The sequence below is a fragment of the Myotis yumanensis genome, unplaced genomic scaffold, assembly GCF_028538775.1.
Source record: "Myotis yumanensis isolate MYYU_CA2020_CCGP unplaced genomic scaffold, mMyoYum1.0.hap1 SCAF_2, whole genome shotgun sequence".
NCBI classification, from domain to species: domain Eukaryota; kingdom Metazoa; phylum Chordata; class Mammalia; order Chiroptera; family Vespertilionidae; genus Myotis; species Myotis yumanensis.
Window position 1 is genome coordinate 112,050,199 of NW_027223753.1, and position 17,458 is coordinate 112,067,656.

Here is a 17,458-nt window from a genome sequence, read left to right on the forward strand (position 1 = left end):
TTGTTGTGAAGATATAGGCTGCAGGAAACCCCAAAAGCATGGTGGCCTGTATTTCACAGGTTAGTTTATGTCTATCATAAAAGGCAGCTGGAACACCTTTTCCTGGAAAACTAAGTGCTCAGTAACGATTGTTATGTTAAAAAGCCAGCACTGTGAAGTGCTAACGTGTCTGAGGCACTCTCCTGTTATCACTGTTGTGATTTGAGTTCTCAGTAACTCTTTTTTTGTTGTGGCCCAACCTGTAGCTTTTTTGTTGCTGACCAGGCTTGCTGCCTACCTTAAACCTCTTGGGAAGCCGGAATCACATCTTTTCCTTGTCTTTCTGTCTGTGGTTAAGATATACACATGGGCTTTTAAATAGATTATTTTTAAAATAAAGGTTATTTTCCTAGTAAAAATTGAAAGCTGACAGATTCTTCGCCCTTTTCTTCTCCCCACACCATGCCTTTAAGGAAAAAGGAAAAAACTCAGAAAGACATAGGCTTACATAGGTAGTGATGGTAGAGTGAGGGGTATATAATAGATTGAGGTAGGATCAAAGCTACAATAAAAATGTCAGATAATAACAAATATTGGTGAGGATGCTAAGAAATTGGAACCCTCATACATTGCTTGAGGGAATATAACATGGTGTGGCCATCTTGGAATAAGTCTGATATTTCCTCAAACAGTTAAACATTGAGTTACCCTGTGATCCAGTGATTCAACTTCTAGGTATATGTCCAAGAGAAATGAAAAAAATACATCTACACAAAATGTCCACACATTATATACAAATGTCTGTAGCAACATTATTCATAATAACTAAAAGGTGAAAGCAATCCAAATGTTCATCAGCTGATGAATGGGTAAACAAAATGTGATATGCCCATATAACGGAATATTATTTGGTCATAAAAAGAAATGAAGCACTGACATATGGATAAACACATGGAAACTGACACATGGAAGCGCCATAACATGGATGAACCTTGCTATAACATAGATGACCCTTTTAGCACTATAACATGTATGAATCCTGAAAGAAACCAGTTACCAAAGACCATACACATATTTATATGATTTCATTTATATAAAAGTCCAGAATAGGCATACCAATAGAGACAAAGAGTAGATTAGTTGTTGCTTAGGTTTGGGATGGATGAGAGAGAGAGGGACAATAGCAAAAGGGTACATAGTTTCTTTTTGAGATGATGAAAATGTTCTAAAATTGACTGTGGTGTTGGTTGCACATATCTGTTTGCTAAACACTATTATACTAAAAACCACTCAGTTGTATGCTTTAAATGGGTGAATTGTATAGTATGTGAATTATATGTCAATAAAACTCTTAAGAAAAAGAAGGGAAAATAAAGAAAATAAATAATAACTTCAGGTCTTCTCAGTCTCATAAAACCAGAGGGAAGGAACCCAAAAGAGAGGAAGGGAGAAAAGAAGAGAGACCGGTAGCTGGTTGGGGCTGCTGCACTTGAGACCCATCCTCATGAGTGTACACACCTCATGGCTCCCCCTTCCCTGCACCCCACCATTCTGAAATCCCAGATGCCACCTGAGTGAGCACGCATTTAGCCCACTTGCCGACTCAGGCTTTGGGAGTTGCGAGGTCTGAGAAAGATTTCACAGCCTCAGAGTTTGGCCCAAAGGGAACATATCTTTTTTTCCCATTCCTCTCAGATTCCAGCTCTTCAGCACTAGCCAGGGCCACCTTACTATTCTTAGGGATGAAAACATAGATGGAGGTGTTTCCCCAAGCATGTTATACAAACGGACAAGGAAGATGACCTCGGAATCAAACAGTGTGAATGCAGGAGGAGGCATGGGCCTGGCAGCCTTAACATGGATGAACCTTGCTATAACATGAATGTTTTGTGAGCTCCCTGAAAGAGTTCTTCCGTTATCTTTCTTATCCAGTCTAGTTGAATTAATGTTCCCTTATAGGGACAGGTGCCTGGCTCCTGATCCAGATTTCCTCCAGTTTACCTGACACACCCAACCTGTCAGGCATTCTAGGCAGTGTTCACATTTAAGGACCTAAGAGTCAGGGGCCATCTGAACATACAAGCATTTTCATCCTACACACCCATCTACTAAGAAACCATTTTATTTACTCTCTGTGCAGTGGAATGCCATTTTGTAGTATCTCATTTTGCCTAGAAGCTCTGTTTGGGCATACCCCCAAGCCAGCATGCTATTAGTGGGATTTTCCTGGGTGGCTGCACTTACAGATTCATGGGGAGTCCCTACTGCTGTGAGGGCCTCGGGCACACCCACTTTCTGAATTCATTCAGAAAGGGTAGCTCTTTGACAGGCACATATGAAGTAGATAGTTGGTTATGTAAGTTTAGATAGAATAACCTCCTTGCTCTGATAAGAATAGGAATTTGAGGAGTTTTTTTTTAAGGGGGTAGAGCAGGAGAAACTTTATCAACTAAACAGACTGATTTTTGAAGATTAAAGTTCATGTATGTTTTTTCCTTGGTTAAATTTGTTATTTTTTCCTTTACTAGGCTTGCCCACCTGTCAGTATGGATGTCTGTGCTTTAAGAATACAGCTTTTCATAGGCTTGAAAGCCATCTGTCACTTTAAAAACCACATCATACTTCTGACCAAGGCAGACCCTGAGGCCATTCCAGAGAGAAGAGAGGCACCAAGGAGGCTTCTGTGAGCATCCCCCTCCCAAGAGAGTCCTGCCAAAGTTTCTGCACTGAATTGTTATGGGTGTATTTTGTCTGTGTTTTACTCTATGTTTTTTTATTTTATTTTTTAATTTTTTAAAACATATTTTTATTGATTTCAGAAAGGAAAGGAGAGGGAGAGAGAGATGAAAACATCAATGATGAGAGAGAATCATCGATTGGCTGCTTTCTGCACACCCCCTATTGGGGATCAAGCCTGCAACCCAGGCATGTGCTCTTGACCAGAATCTAACCTGGGACCCTTCAGTCCACAGGCTGATGCTCTATCCACTGAGCCAAACCAGCTAGGGCTACTCTATGTTTTGTAAATCAAAACTGAATGACCAGATGACTTTTCTATGGTGTTCTTTTTCTAGAGAGAGAAAATAGGTTTTAATGATGTCCATAATATCCTTTATAATTGACCTCAGAACTTTTAAAAGAAAATGAACTATAAAATAGTTTCAATAAATGTCTGGCATTTTAGATAAAATGTTAAAGGACATGTTTTTCTGTGTAATTAAAGAGAAAGACAAGGCCTCTAATGCTAGCCTAAACAATAAGTTTCTTAATACATATTTTTCTTTTTTGACCTTTCAGTGGCTGCATTTTTATCCAAAGACTAGAGGCTCAGTGCACGAAAATTCGTGTACTTGTGGGGGTCCCTCAGCCCGGCCTGTGCCCTTTCGCAGTCCGGGACCCCTCGGGAGATGCCCACCTGCCAGCTTAGGCCGGCCTAAGCTGTTAGTCGGACATCCTTAGTGCCGCAGAGGAGGTGGGAGAGGCTCCCGCCACCACTGCTGCGCTCGCAGGTGTCAGCCTAACTTCTGGCTGAGCGGAGCTCCCCCTGTGGGAGCGCACTGACCACCAGGGGGCAGCTTCTACGTTGAGCGTCTGCCCCCTCGTGGTCAGTGTGCATCATAGCCACCGCTTATTCCCAGTAGTTCCACCATTAGGGTCAATTTGCATATTACCCTTTTATTATATAGGATTATTTTCTGGTATTCCAATTCAAAAGAAATTAACAATATATTTTTTTTACCTTAAATCACATTCAATATATATATATATGTGCTGATCTACCTTAAAATAGAATTGCAATTTGATAGCACTAATCTCTGGTTGACGCTTCTGTGTTCTGTTTTCACTGTTTAGAACAGAATAGTTACACTTCTATTTGATGTCTTCTATACTGTGAACTTAGTGGTAGGGAAAACTTAATCAGGTAAGAAATTTTTGGAGAGATAAGAAGCTTAATGAGTTTCAAGTCTAAAATTGGTTTTTATTTTTAACATAAGTTTTTGACTTTTTTAAATTGCTTGTGCCTGTACTTGTTCCACCAAAAGGAACAAACAGGTTGACTTGGTTAAGTGATCATTTAGAGTTCAGAGTGGTCTGACTAAGCGTAAAAGCTTCTGAGAGAAAAAACAACTTGTAATCTTGCACATTTGACATTTGTAAAGTATTATATATTCCTTTGGTTGATCTCTAATCCTCTCCCCGCTCCCCTGCCATTTGTCTCTGGATCTATTTTTGTTCATCAGTTTCTGTTGATCATTATATCCCACATATGAGTGAGATTATGTGATATTTATCTTTCTCCAACTAACATAATTTCAATTAACATAATGCTTTCCAGTTCCATCCATGCTGTTGCAAATGGTAAAAGTTCCTTCTTTTTTACCTCAGCATAGTATTCCATTGTGTAGATGTACCACAGTTTTCTAATCCACTCATCTACTGATGGGCACTTAGGCTCTTTCCAAATCTTAGCTATGGTGAATTGTGCTGCTATGAACACAGGGGTGCATATATCCTTTCTGTTTGGTGTTTCTAGTTTCTTGGGATATATTCCTAGAAGTGGGATCACTGGGTCAAATGGGAGTTCCATTTTTAGTTTTTTGAGGAAACTCCATACTGTTTTCCACAGTGGCTGCACCAGTCTGCATTCCCACCAGCAGTGCACGAGTGTTCCTTTTTCTCCACATCCTCGCCACACTTGTCCTTTGTTGATTTGTTGATGATAGCCATTCTGACAGGTATGAGATGGTATTGCATTGTCGTTTTAATTTGCATCTCTCGGATGATTAGTGACTTTGAACATGTTTTCATATGTCTCTTGACCTTCCTTATGTCTTCTTTCAAAAAGTATCAACAACAAAAAAATAAAAAACAAAGAAAAGTATCTATTTAGGTCTGTTGCCCATTTTTTGATTGGGTTGTTTATCTTCCTTTTGTTAAGTTGTATGAGTTCCCTGTAAATGTTGGAGATTAAACCCTTATTGGTGATAACATTGGCAAATATCTTCTCCCATGCAATGGGCTTTCTTGTTGTTTTGTTGATGGTTTCTTTTGCTGTGCAAAAGCTTTTTATTTTGATGTAGTCCCATTTGTTTATTTTCTCTTTAGTTTCCATTGCCCTAGGAGGGGTATCAGTGAAGAAATTGCTTTGGCATGTGTCTGAGATTTTGCTGCCTGTGATTCCTCTGGTATTTTAATGGTTTCCTGTCTTATGTTTAAGTCCTTTATCCATTTTGAGTTTATTCTTGTGTATGGTGTAAGTTGGTGGTCTAGTTTCATTTTTTTGCATGTATCTGTCCAATTTTCCCAACAACATTTATTGAAAAGACTGTCTTGACACCATTGTATGTTCTTGCCTCCTTTGTCAAATATTAATTGAGCATAGTGGTTTGGGTCAATTTCTGGGTTCTCTATTCTATTCTATTGATCTATATGTCTGTTCTTGTGCCAGTACCAGGCAGTTTTGAGAACAGTGGCTTTGTAATACAGCTTGATATCTGGTATTGAGATCCCACCTACTTTGTTCTTCTTTCTCAGGATTGCTGCAGCTATTTCGGGTCTTCTTTTTATACCAAATGAATTTGTGGAAAGTTTGTTCTAGGTCTGTGAAATATGCCGTTGGTATTTTAATGGGGAGTGCATTGAATGTATAGATTGCTTTGGGTAGTATGGACATTTTAATGATGTTGATTCTACCAATCCATGAACACGGTATGTTCTTATATCTGTTTATGTCTTCCTCTATCTCTTTTTTCAGTGTCCTGTAGTTTTCTGAGTAGAGGTCTTTTACATCCTTAGTTAAGTTTATTCCTAGGTATCTTAATTATTTGGTGTGCTGGTAAATGGGATTGCTTTTTTAGTCTCTCTTTCTGTCAGTTCACTATTGGTGTATTGAAATGCCATAGATTTCTTGGTATTAATTTTGTATCCTGCTACATTGCCTAATTCATTTATTAAGTCTAATAATTTTTTGATGTAGTCTTTAGGGTTTTCTATGTACAGCAGTGGTTCCCAAACTTATTTGGCCTACCGCCCCCTTTCCAGAAAAAATATTACTCAGTGCCACCTGGAAATTAATTTTTTTAAAATTTTAATAGCAATTAAACAGAAAGATATATGTATTAATGTTTCTACCTTTTTCGTAAAATATAGTAAAGAAAGGTGTAAATTAGAAACATTGAAGTTTGAAATTATGAAACTATTTATTGAACTCAGAATAGAAAGGTAATAAAAAAAAAGTTAAAACAAATGCACCTGTGGCCATCACCGCCCCCCTGGATCGCTGCAGCGCCCACCAGGGGGCGGTAGCGCCCACTTTGGGAATCACTGATATACAGTATCATGTCATCTGCGAATAAGGACAGTTTTACTTCTTCATTTCCAATTTGGATGCTTTTTATTTCTTCTTCTTGTCTGATCGCAATGGCTAGTACTTCCAGTACTATGTTGAACAGGAGTGGTGAGAGGGAGCATCCCTGTCTTGTTCCTGTTCTTAGGGGAAATGGTTTAAGTTTTTACCCATTGAGTATGATGTTGGCTGTAGGTTTGTCATATATGGCTTTTATTATGTTGAGGTATGATCCTTCTATTCCCACCTTGCTGAGAGTTTTTATCAAGAAAGGGTGTTGGATTTTGTCAAATGCTTTTTCTGCATCAATTAATATGACTATGTGGTTTTTTTCTTTCAATTTGTTTTTGTGATGTATCACGTTTATTGATTTGCGGATATTGTACCATCCTTGCATCCCTGGGATTAATCCTACTTGGTCATGGTGCATGATCTTTCTGATGTACTGCTGGATCCTATTTGCTAAGATTTTGTTGAGGATTTTGGCATCTATGTTTGTGAGGGATATTGTCCTGTAATTCTCTTTCATTTTGTTGTCTTTATCTGGTTTTGGTATTAGGGTGATGCTGGCTTCATAGAATGAGCTTGGAAGTGTTCATTCCTTTTGAATTTTTTGGAATAGTCTGCGGAGGATAGGACTTAGTTCTTCCTTGAATGTTTGGTAAAACTCCCCTGTGAAGCCACCTGGCCCCAGGCTTTTGTTTGCTGGATGCTTTTTGATGACTGCTTCAATTTCTTCCATAGTTATCGACCTATTGAGATTTTTAGATTCTTCCTGATTGAGTTTTGAAAGGTTGTATTTTCTAGGAATATGTCCATTTCCTCCGTGTTGTCTAGTTTGTTGGAGTAGAGTTATCCATAGTATTTTTTAACAATCCTTTGTATTTCTGTGGGGTCTGTTGTTATTTCACCTCTTTCATTTCTGATTTTGTTTATTTGGGTCCTTTCTTTTTGCTTGATATGATTTCAGTCTTCTTGAATTTGAAGAGACTTTGCTAGTGACCCAATATGTGGGCTATTTTTGAAAATGTCCCATGTGCACTTGAGAAGAATGTATATTCCATGGCTTAGGCGTGAAATGTTCTAAAGATGTCAATTAAGTCCACCTGATCTAGTGAGTCATTTAGGATTGCTGTTTCTTTGCTGATTTTTTGTATAGAGGATTTATCCAGTAATGTCAGTGGTGTATTAATGTCCCCTACTGTGATTGTATTGTTGTCGATCTCTCCCTTGATATCTTCCAGGAACTTTTTTTAAAGTATTTGGATGCTCCTGCATTGGGTGCATATATGTTTATCAGGGTTATATCCTCTTGTTGCACCGATCCCTTTAGTATTATGAAGTGGCCGTCCTTATCTCTTGCTATGGCCTTCACTTTGAGGTCTATTTTGTTAGATATAAGTATTGCTACCCCAGCTTTTTTTTTTTCATTTCCATTTGCCTGAAAGATATTTTTTCATCCCTTCACTTTCAGTCTGTGTGAGTCCCTTGTTCTGAGATGGGTCTCTTGTAGACAGCATATATATGTTTTTTTTATCTATTCAGCCACTCGATGTCTTTTGATTGGAGCATTTAGTCCGTTTACGTTTAAAGTTATTATTGAAAGGTACTTGTTTGTAGCCATTTCTATTTTTTTTGCCTGTGTTCCTTCTTACCTTTTTATTTCTTCTTTTTACATTGGTCCCTTTAGCATTTCTTGCATTGCTGGCTTTGTAGTGATAAACTGCCTTATCCCTTTTTTGTCTATGAAGCTCCTTATTTCTCCTTCAATTTTGATTGGTAGCCTTGCTGGATAGAGTATTCTTGGATTCAGTCCCTTTATTTGCATCTTTTTGAAAATTTTCTTCCATTCCTTTCTGGCCTGATGTGTTTCTGTTAAAAAATCATTTGATAATCTAATGGGAGATCCCTAGTACATAACGTTCTGTCTCTCTTTTGCAGCCTTTAAGATTCTCTCTTTGTCCTGAACATTTGCCATCATAATTATGATATGTCTTGGTGTGGGTCTTTTCGGGTTCGTCTTGTTTGGGACTCTCTGTGCTTGTGTTGACTTTTTTCTTCCCCACGTCAGGGAAGTTTTCTAACATTATTTCTTCAAATAGGTTTTCTAATCCTTGTTCCTCTTTCTATTGTTCTGGCACCCCTATTATTCGTATGTTGCTTCATGTCATGTTGTCCCATAGCTCCCTTAGGCTCTCCTCCTGTCTTTTAATGTTTTTTCTCTAATTGCAGTTCAGTTTGGGTGGTTTTGCTTCCCTGTCTTCTAATTTGCTAATTCGGTCCTCTGCTTCTCTACTGTTGAAACTTTCCATGGTGTTTTTTATTGCAGCTATCTCACTCTTAATTTCTTCTTGATTCTTACGTAAGTTGCTGATTTTTTCATCCATCCAGTTTATGAACTGTATGACCCGTAGCTGCTTTTCTGGCAATTCCTCCTTTTCTTTCCTTTGGAAGTTTCTTTGTCTACCCATTTTTTTCTCACCAACAGATCTATATGTTGAGTTGTGCAGGGGCTGCTCCTTGGATGGCAGTGGCTCCTCGTGCTGCGGTTGTTCCTCGGGCAGTCGCAGCAGTGGCTGCTCCTCAGTTGTCAGCGGCTCCTCTGGTGGGTGCTGTTCGCAGCAGTGGTGGCTCTTCTGGCTGTTGAGGAGAGGCTGCTCGCACATCTGCTGTTCCTCGGACATGGGTGGGCTGCTCACGAGGCTCCTGCTCCTTGGATGGGGGAAGGCTGCGCATGGCTGCTGCTTCTCAGACGGGGCAGGCTGCTCGTGAGGCTGCTGCTCCTTGGACAGGGACAGGTTGCTCGCAGGGCTGCTGCTCCTCGTATGAGGGCGGGCTGCTTGCGCGGCTGCTGCTCCTTTGATTGGGGATGGGCTACTTGCGCGGCTTCTGCTCCTCGGATGGGAGTGAGCTGCACGTGCGGCTGCTGCTCCTTGGACAGGGGCGGGCCACTCACCCAGCTGCTGCTCCTTGGACATGGGCGGTCTGCTTTTGTGGCTGCTGTTCCTTGGACTGGGGTGGGCTGCTCAGGTGGCTTCTGCTTCTCGAATCAGGGCAGGCTGCTTGTGGAGCTGCTGCTCCTTGGACTAGGGCAGACTGCTCACACAGCTGCTGCTCCTCGGATAGGGGCAGGCTGCTCATGTGGCTGCTGCTCTTTGGACAGGTGCAGGGTGCATGCTGCGCACAGCTGCTATTCCTCGGACAGGGGTGGGCTGTGCGGGGCTGCTGCTCCTCAGTCGTGGGCAGGTTGCTCATGTGGCTTCTGCCTTTAGGGCGGGAGAGCAGGCCGCTCACACAGCTGCTGCTCCTTGAACAGGGGCATGCCATGTGAGGCTGCCGCTCTTCGCCCTGGGGTGGGCTGCTCACATGTCTGCTGCTCATGTGGTCACAGTGCCCTGGGCTAAAGCGTTGGGTCAGTCTGAGGGGAGCACACTTTGGAACTCATAGGAGCCTGTGCCTGGGTTGGCTGGAGACTCGGTGACCATGGGACCACATCCGAGGTAGCAGGTCCCTGGCAGGGGTGCCATAGAGTCCCAGGTGTTATCTGAGGGCCCCCTGGGTGGAGGTGAGGCTGGACTCCCAGTTACAGCAGCTCTCCCCTTCAAAAAGGCAAGGCTTCTGAGGAAGAGCCTGCCTCCCAGTACTGTTTGCAATGATAGCAGAGGCTGCCTCATTAGGCGATCCTGGTTAGCCTGCCCCAAAGGTCCTGCGAGATCTAACTGTGCTTCACACACACACACACACACACACACACACACACACACACACCTCATACGACCACACACTCCTCTTTTGCTCCCTCAGTCATGCTTTCTCCCTCACTGCCACCTTCTTCCTGCCTCTGTAGTTGGGTCTGGGGTCTTATTGACCCATTTGTGGATGGAGTTTCCTCTCTAGGTGTCTGGTTATGTGGCTTGCTCTTAGCACATTGGCTGAACGGGATAAAATTCACCTCAACAAGACACAACACAAAGGGAACAAAACACGAATGTACTCATGACACCGATAACCCCAATATAAGTGACCACCTGCAAAAAGAGAATTAGGGGAGAGAAAAGAGAGCACAGATGATATCAAAGAGAGAAAAAAAGATAAGAAAGTAAAGAAAAATGAAGAAAAAGAATATATATATGGTGAGAAAACACCACAGAACAAACAGATAAACCAAAAAAAATGCAAACACTGAACACCCAGCAAAGAGGGTGGGGCAGAATCTGTAGGGGCTGAGATTATATACAGAACATAAGGTTAAGAATTGGATGAATATGGGGAGGACCTCAGTTCAGTATAGAGGAAGTAGGAAGGGGATGAGTGGATAAGAAGAAAGAGAAAGAGAAGAAAATAATAATAATAATTTACAAAAAAATTGATTTAAAATGGTATAAAAATAACAAATAAAATAAATTAGAATGATGGAAAATAATGTGAAAAGAAATAGAAAATAAAGAAACAAATGAAAAAAGAGAAAAAAGAAAAAAGAGATAACAAAATAATAATAAAATAAAAATAAATGAAAAAGTGAAGTGTCGTTCCTTTGGCTGGCTTAATATCCCACTCTTCTGTACTGTCCGTGGCTTCTCAGTTTCCTGTTGCTGGGACTGAAGGCCTCTCTTTAGGCCAGTCCCTGTGGACTCTCAGGGACTATGCAGATTTTTTTTTTAATCCTTTGTACCATTCAGGGTGTATTCTGAGTGTGGCTGTATTGGTTGCCTGGAGACTGGAGGGAGGGGCTATCTCTTAAGGAGAAAATGCTGCCCAGGTCCCGTGCCAGGTATGACTCAGCGCCAGCCTCTCCCCAGACTCCACAAGTTCTTACCTTCTCCTGCAACTCAGCCACAGGTGGGTGTTCGTATCTGAAAGGTCCTATGAACTAGGTTCAGCAAAGAAAAGGAAAGGCCACAGAGAGGGGAAAGAGCTGCGCCTCTGCGACCCCCTCTCCTGTCAGCACTGCGGGGTCTGGGCAGCCCTCTAGGCTGCCCGCTCTGTGCTCAGTCTTTCGTGACTGTGGACCCAGATCTAGAATCCCCTGTCACCAACAGTCCTGCGGACCTCCTTTCCACAGTCAGACGCTGTGCCTGTTTCAAGGGACGGGGCTCGGTGCCATGTGGTTTCCCTCTGACTCCCTGCGCTCAGAAGTCCAGCAGTTCTCTCCAGCCCAGATCCTTGATTTTACCTTTCTCCAGGTGTCCTCTGCCCTTCCCTGCTGCGAATTGTCCCACCAGTTGTGTCTTCTTCACCAATTTGGGGTAGATGTTACTCGATTCAGCTGCTCATTCTGTCTGCTCCGGGACAAGGCTCGGGACACGTCGGTCTATTCTGCCTCCATTTTGTCTTCCTCTCCAGCTCCTGCTGGAAGATTTTTTATTAATGCTTCAATTTCTACAGTAGTTATTGGCCTATTCACGTTTTTTGATTCATCCTGATTGAGTTTTGGGAGCTTGTATTTTTCTAAGAATATGTCCATTTCATCTACATTGTCTAGTTTGTTGGAGTAGAGATGTTCAAAATATTTTTTAATAATCCTTTGTATTTCTGTGGGATCGGTTGTTACTTCACCTCTTTCATTTCTGATTTTGTTTATTTGGGTCCTCTCTCTGCCTTTTGGTTAGCCTGGCTAGAGGTTCATCAATCTAATTTATCCTTTCAAAGAACCAGCTCTTGGTTTTGTTGGTCTTTTGTATTGTTTTGTTTGGTCTCTATGTCGTTTATTTCTGCTCTGATCTTTATTATTTTCTTCCTTCTGCTTACGTAGGGCTTTTCTTATTGCTCTCTTTCTAGGGTTAGATAATTTATTAACATTTTCTCTTGTTTTTTTGAGGTAGGCCTGTAGAGCTATGAACTTCCCTCTCAAGACTGCTTTCACTGTGTCCCATAGATTTTGGATTGTTGTGTTTTCACTGTCATTTGTTACCGGGATGCTTTTTATATCTTCTTTGATCTCTTTGGTAACCCAGTCTTTGTTTAATACCATGCTATTTAGCCTCCAAGTGTTTGATTTTTTCATGGTTTTTGTTGTAGTTGATTTCTAATTTTATGCCATTGTGATCTGAGATGATGCTTGATATGATTTCTATCTTCTTGAATTTGAAGAGACTTTGCCTGTGTCCCAATATGTGGTCTATCTTTGAAAATGACCCATGTGCACTTGAGAAGAATGTATATTCTGTGGTTTTGGGGTGAAATGTTCTGAAGATATCAATGATCCCATCTGGTCTAGTGAGTCATTTAGGATTGATGTTTCTTTGCTGATTATTTGTTTAGAGAATTTATCCAGTGGTGTTAGTGGCATAGTAAAGTCCCCTACTATGACTGTATTGCTGTTGATCTCTCCCTTGATATCTTCCAGAAGTTTTTTATGTATTTGGGTGTTCCTGTTTTGCGTGCATATATGTTTACCAGTTATATCTTCTTGTTGAATTGTTCCCTTTAGTATTATGAGTGGCCTTCCTTATCTCTTGTTATGGCCTTCACTTTTAGGTCTCATTTGTCAGATATAAGTATTGCTACCCCAGCTTTTTTTTTTCAATTCCATTTGCCTTAAAATTTTTTCCCATTTCTTCACTATCAGACTGTGTGAGTCCTTTGTTCTGAGGTGGGTTTCCTGTAGACAGCAGATATATGGGTCAGGTTTTCTTATCCATTCAGCTACCCTATGTCTTTTGATTGGGGCATTTAATCCATTTACAATTAAAGTTATTGATAGGTACTTGTCTTTGGCCATTTTTATACTTTATGCCTGTGTTCCTTCTTCCCTTCCTATTTCTTCTTTTTATAGCAGACCCTTTAGCATTTCTTGCATTGCTGGTTTGGTGGTAATAAACTCCCTTAGTCCTTTTTTTTGTCTGTGAAGCTCCTGATTTCACCTTCAATTTTGAATGATAGCCTGCTGGGTATAGCAGTCTTGGATTCAGACCCTTCCTTTGCATGACTTTGTATATTTCATTCCATTCCCTTCTGGCCTGTTGTGTTTCTGTTGAGAAATCAGTTGATAATCTGATGGGAGATCTCTTGTAGGTAACTTTCTGTCTCTCTCTGGCAGCCTTTAAGATTCTTACTTTGTCGTTGATGTTTGCCAATTTAATTATAATGTGTCTTGGTGTTGGTCTTTTGGGATCATCTTGTTTGGGACTCTGTGAGCTTCTTGGACTTTTGTGAGTTTTTATTCTTCCCAATATCAGGGAAGTTTTCTGTCATTATTTCTTCAAACAGGTTTTCTATTCCTTGCTCAGTTTCCTCTCCTTTTGGCACCCCGATTATGAGGATGTTTCATTTCATGTTGTCCCAAAGCTCCTTTAAGTTCTCCTCCTGTTTTTTTTTTCCCCCCAGTTGCTGCTCTCCTTGGGTATTTTTTCCTACCTTGTCTTCTAGCTCACTGATGCAGTTCTCAGCTTCTTCTAAGTCTAATGTTGATGCTTTCTATTGTGTTCTTTATTTCAGCTATGTCTTTCTTCATTTCTTCTTGGTTCTCCTTCACTTCCTCCTGGTTCTTACACATGTTGTTGAATTTGTCTTCCATCCTTTTCAACGTCCTTATGACCATTGCTCTGAACTCTAGCTCTTACAAATTGCTTGCTTCCATTTCGTCTACTTCCTTTTCTGGTGATTCCTCCTTTTCTCTCATATGAGGGCTGTTTCTTTGTCTCCCCATTTTCGCTCCTCTCAGGCTCTCTGGTTATGTGGCTCACTCTCTACCATGTTGGCTTAAAGGCCCAAAATACAACTTGGCAAGACACAACACATAGGGCAGAAGATACGAATGTATTTACAATACCGTTGACCACCAAAGAAAAGAGAATTAGGGGAGAGAATAGAACCCAAAAATGATATTGAGAAGAAGAAAAAAGGTAAGAGAGAAAAGAAAAAGCAGATTAAAAAAGGGGTAAAAAATATATGTATATAGGGAGAAAACTCCAAAAAAACAACAGATAATCCAAAAAATACAAACAACGAACACCCAGAAAAGCAGAAGGGAAGCTGAATCTGAAGAGGCAGAGCTTATTTTCCGAAGGTAAGGTCAAGGAATTGAATGAATGTGAAAATGGCCCTGATTCAGTATAGAGGAGGTAGAAAAAGAGTGATTGTATAAGAAGAAAAGTAAAAAACAAAATACTAAAAAAAAAAAGTAGAAAATAATAATTGGAAAAAATATATATTAAGATGTATATATATAAAAAAATTTATATATAAAAATTTTCCCCTTTATCTATGTATTCATCTATATTTGGAATAAGAGAATAGAGAGCAGATAGGACTGAGTTGGTGATTAAAACTAATTAAGCTATTAGTAGAAGAAGAGAACAAGGGAGGAGTGGAAAAACAAAAACATAAAATAAAAAAACAAAAACAAAAAAACCCAAACTAACAAACAAACAGCAACAAGAAAGAAAGAAAGAAAGAAAGAAAGAAAGAAAGAGAAAGAAAGAAAGAAAGAAAAAGAAAGAAAGAAAGAAAATTGGCTAGTGAAGAAAAAGAGAAGTATGCATGGACTTGGAGCAGGGGAGAGGAAAGTAGATATATGAGTAGGCCAACACAGACTACTGTAATAGTAATGAATCAATAAAGCAGATAAAGAAGATCAATTTTAAACAGGGATTAAAAAGCAAGGATAGAGAAAAACTAAAGCAGGAACAAGAGAAAAGAAACAGGATGAAAAAGGAAAAAGTGAGGACGAAAATGTTGGCATAAAGGAAAAACAGATTAAAATAATGATTAAAAAATAAAAATAGAATGTAGAACACTAATCCAGAAAAAATTAAAAAATGGTAAAAAATAATAAAAAAGTGAAAAAAAAGTTTTTAGTTTCTTAAGTAAAAGGTAAAAAATCGTGAACTAGTGAAATGTTGTTTGCTTCAGCATAGCTTCAATAACCCATAGGGGTTGGTTTAAGACCCCTCTCTATTCTTCTGCATGCCACGTCTCAGTTTCCTGTCAGGTAGTCAGCGCAGTGGAAGTACCCAGTGATCCACTGCTCCTCTGTGTCAGTTGCCACAAACTTGGTTTCAAGCAGGCGGGATCAATCTGCCCACTTTGATTTTCTGCCTGCTTTCAGTTGTATTTACACAAGCATCTATTTCTGACACAGCCCCTAGGTGGCGGTGTTTCTGTATTAGTTTTGGGACCAAATGGCCCCTCAACCCAGAGTTTAAACTCTTCCTTTCCCTGCCGCACTCAAGACTGGGTTGGAGTGATGGACTGTCCCAGAGCTGGTTTACTGCTCATCTCTCCTTATTCTGATCCCCATTTTCCGCAAAAACCACCTTCTCCTGCATTCTCAGTGAGTGTTTTTAATTGGAAGATCCTATGTACTGGGCTTAGCAAGGAAAAGCAAGGAAGTCAAAAAGACAAAGCAACTGCGCTGCCCTGAATCTTTCTCCCCCTGGCACTGCATGGCCGGTATAGAACTTTAGGCTGCCTTTCTGGGCACAGTCTCCCATGGCTGTGGGCTTAGATCTAGAGTCTCCCTCTGCCAGCAGCCCTGTGGAACCCCTTCCACATTCGAGGGGTACACTGACCCTATGGGCCACAGATTTGGTCCAGCGCAGTCTCCCTCTGAGACTCTGGTCCTTGCTGCGTGCGTTTCTTCCTCTAGCCCAGATTGCCAGTCCTACCTCTCTACAGGCGATCTCTGACCTTTCTGTCCACAGATTGCCTCACTAGCTGTGTTTAATTTGCCAATTCTGGGTGGATGTTATTTGATTCAGCTGTTTCTTCTATCTGCTCTGTGAGAAGGTGCAGGACATGTGGGCTTATTCAGCTGCTGCCTTGTCTCCCCATGGACAAACTTTTTAGGTGCCCGCAGCCAAGGAGGTTGGAGTCTTGGTGTTCATGTGTTCACAGCCGAGGCAGCTGGTCCCTGCGCATTGTGGCTGTAGGGTCCCGGGTGGTATCTGAGGTCTCCCCGGGTGAAGGTAAGGCTGGGCTTCCAATCACAGCCGCTGTCCACTTCAATTTGGCGCAGTCTCTGTTGTAGAGCCGCCCTCCCCGGGAGATATTTCAGTGGTAATAGAGGCTACCCAGCCAAGGGAGCTTGGTCCGCTAGTCCCTGACAGTCCTGTGGAATATAACTGTCCCTCACTCACAGATACACACACTCCCCACAAGCCCGCGCACTCTCCTTTCGCTCTCTCACTCATACTATCTTGCTCACTGCCGTCCTGTTGGCTGCCATTTTGGATCTCAAAGGTATTATATATTTTAAATGATTTTTTGAAATTCTAGTTTATTTGAAAATTCATTTAATCAAAGGTCTATGTTTCAAAAAGTTTGTAAACCACAGAAAAATGAATCACATAGTGAAAGCAAGAGACAGGCTAGTGCTTTAAGCAGACTTGCAGTTATATGTGTCTTCTGCACTTTCCTGGCAGCTGTTTGTTGCTCTGTTGGAGCTTCGTAGATTTGTGATGCAGGGCATGCTGGGCTTGTGAAGGCCACTTGCAGGAAAGATCCTGGGCACAGGGACTTTCACAGCCAAGTCACCCTTCCTTTTGAGGGCTCTTTCCTGTTCTTTGAGCTTATTGCCTATTTAAGAATACTTGTGGAATGAAGTGGAAGCGATTGGTTTATCAGTTCATGAGTTGTAGAATATTAAATGTTGTAGGCCTGTGTAGCATTGTGAACAAACAATCCTATCTAATAATAGAGAAACATGGTAATTAACCGTAACTTCGCTACCCTTCCCATTGGCTAATCAGCGAGATATGCAAATTAACTGCCAACAAAGATGGCGGCCGGCAACCACATAGCTGAAGTGAACATGAGGCTTGCTTGCTCCAGTGATGGAGGAAGCCAAGGTTCCCCACCTGCTGCGGCCCAGCTCTGAGCTCCAGATACAACATTGTTGCAATTATAGAAGCTAAACAAACCCAGAAACCTGCTTTCAGCTGCCAGCGGGCTCAGAGCTTAGAGTGCCAGTGATGGCAACAGAGTTTCAATTATAGAAGCTAAACAAACCCAGATACCTGCTTTGAGCTGGCAACGGCCTCAGAGCTGGAGCTAGGCCTCAGAGCTGGAGCTGGCTCTCAGCTTCAGTGACAGCTATAGAAGGTAAATCCCAGAATAAAAGAAAAAGAAAAAAAAAGAGGCTGGGAGCTTCAATCGCCCGCCAGCCTGAAAACGGCCCTCAGCCCCTCACCC

The 17,458-nt window shown here is 41.2% G+C and overlaps 1 protein-coding gene across 4 annotated transcripts in view; it reads left to right on the forward strand.

The window, feature by feature from the left end:
* The window catches only part of HPS3 (HPS3 biogenesis of lysosomal organelles complex 2 subunit 1), a 76,200-nt gene that overhangs the window by 36,530 nt on the left and 22,212 nt on the right, over positions 1 to 17,458 (forward strand). For all 4 annotated transcript variants that reach the window (XR_011470294.1, XM_070405948.1, XM_070405947.1 and 1 more), the window contains exon 7: positions 2,508 to 2,662. Coding sequence is in view for 3 of the 4 variants with exons in the window: in XM_070405948.1 (XP_070262049.1) it covers positions 2,508 to 2,662 (155 nt within the window). In the remaining variant the exon portion in view is untranslated. The remainder of the gene's footprint in view (positions 1 to 2,507; positions 2,663 to 17,458) is intronic.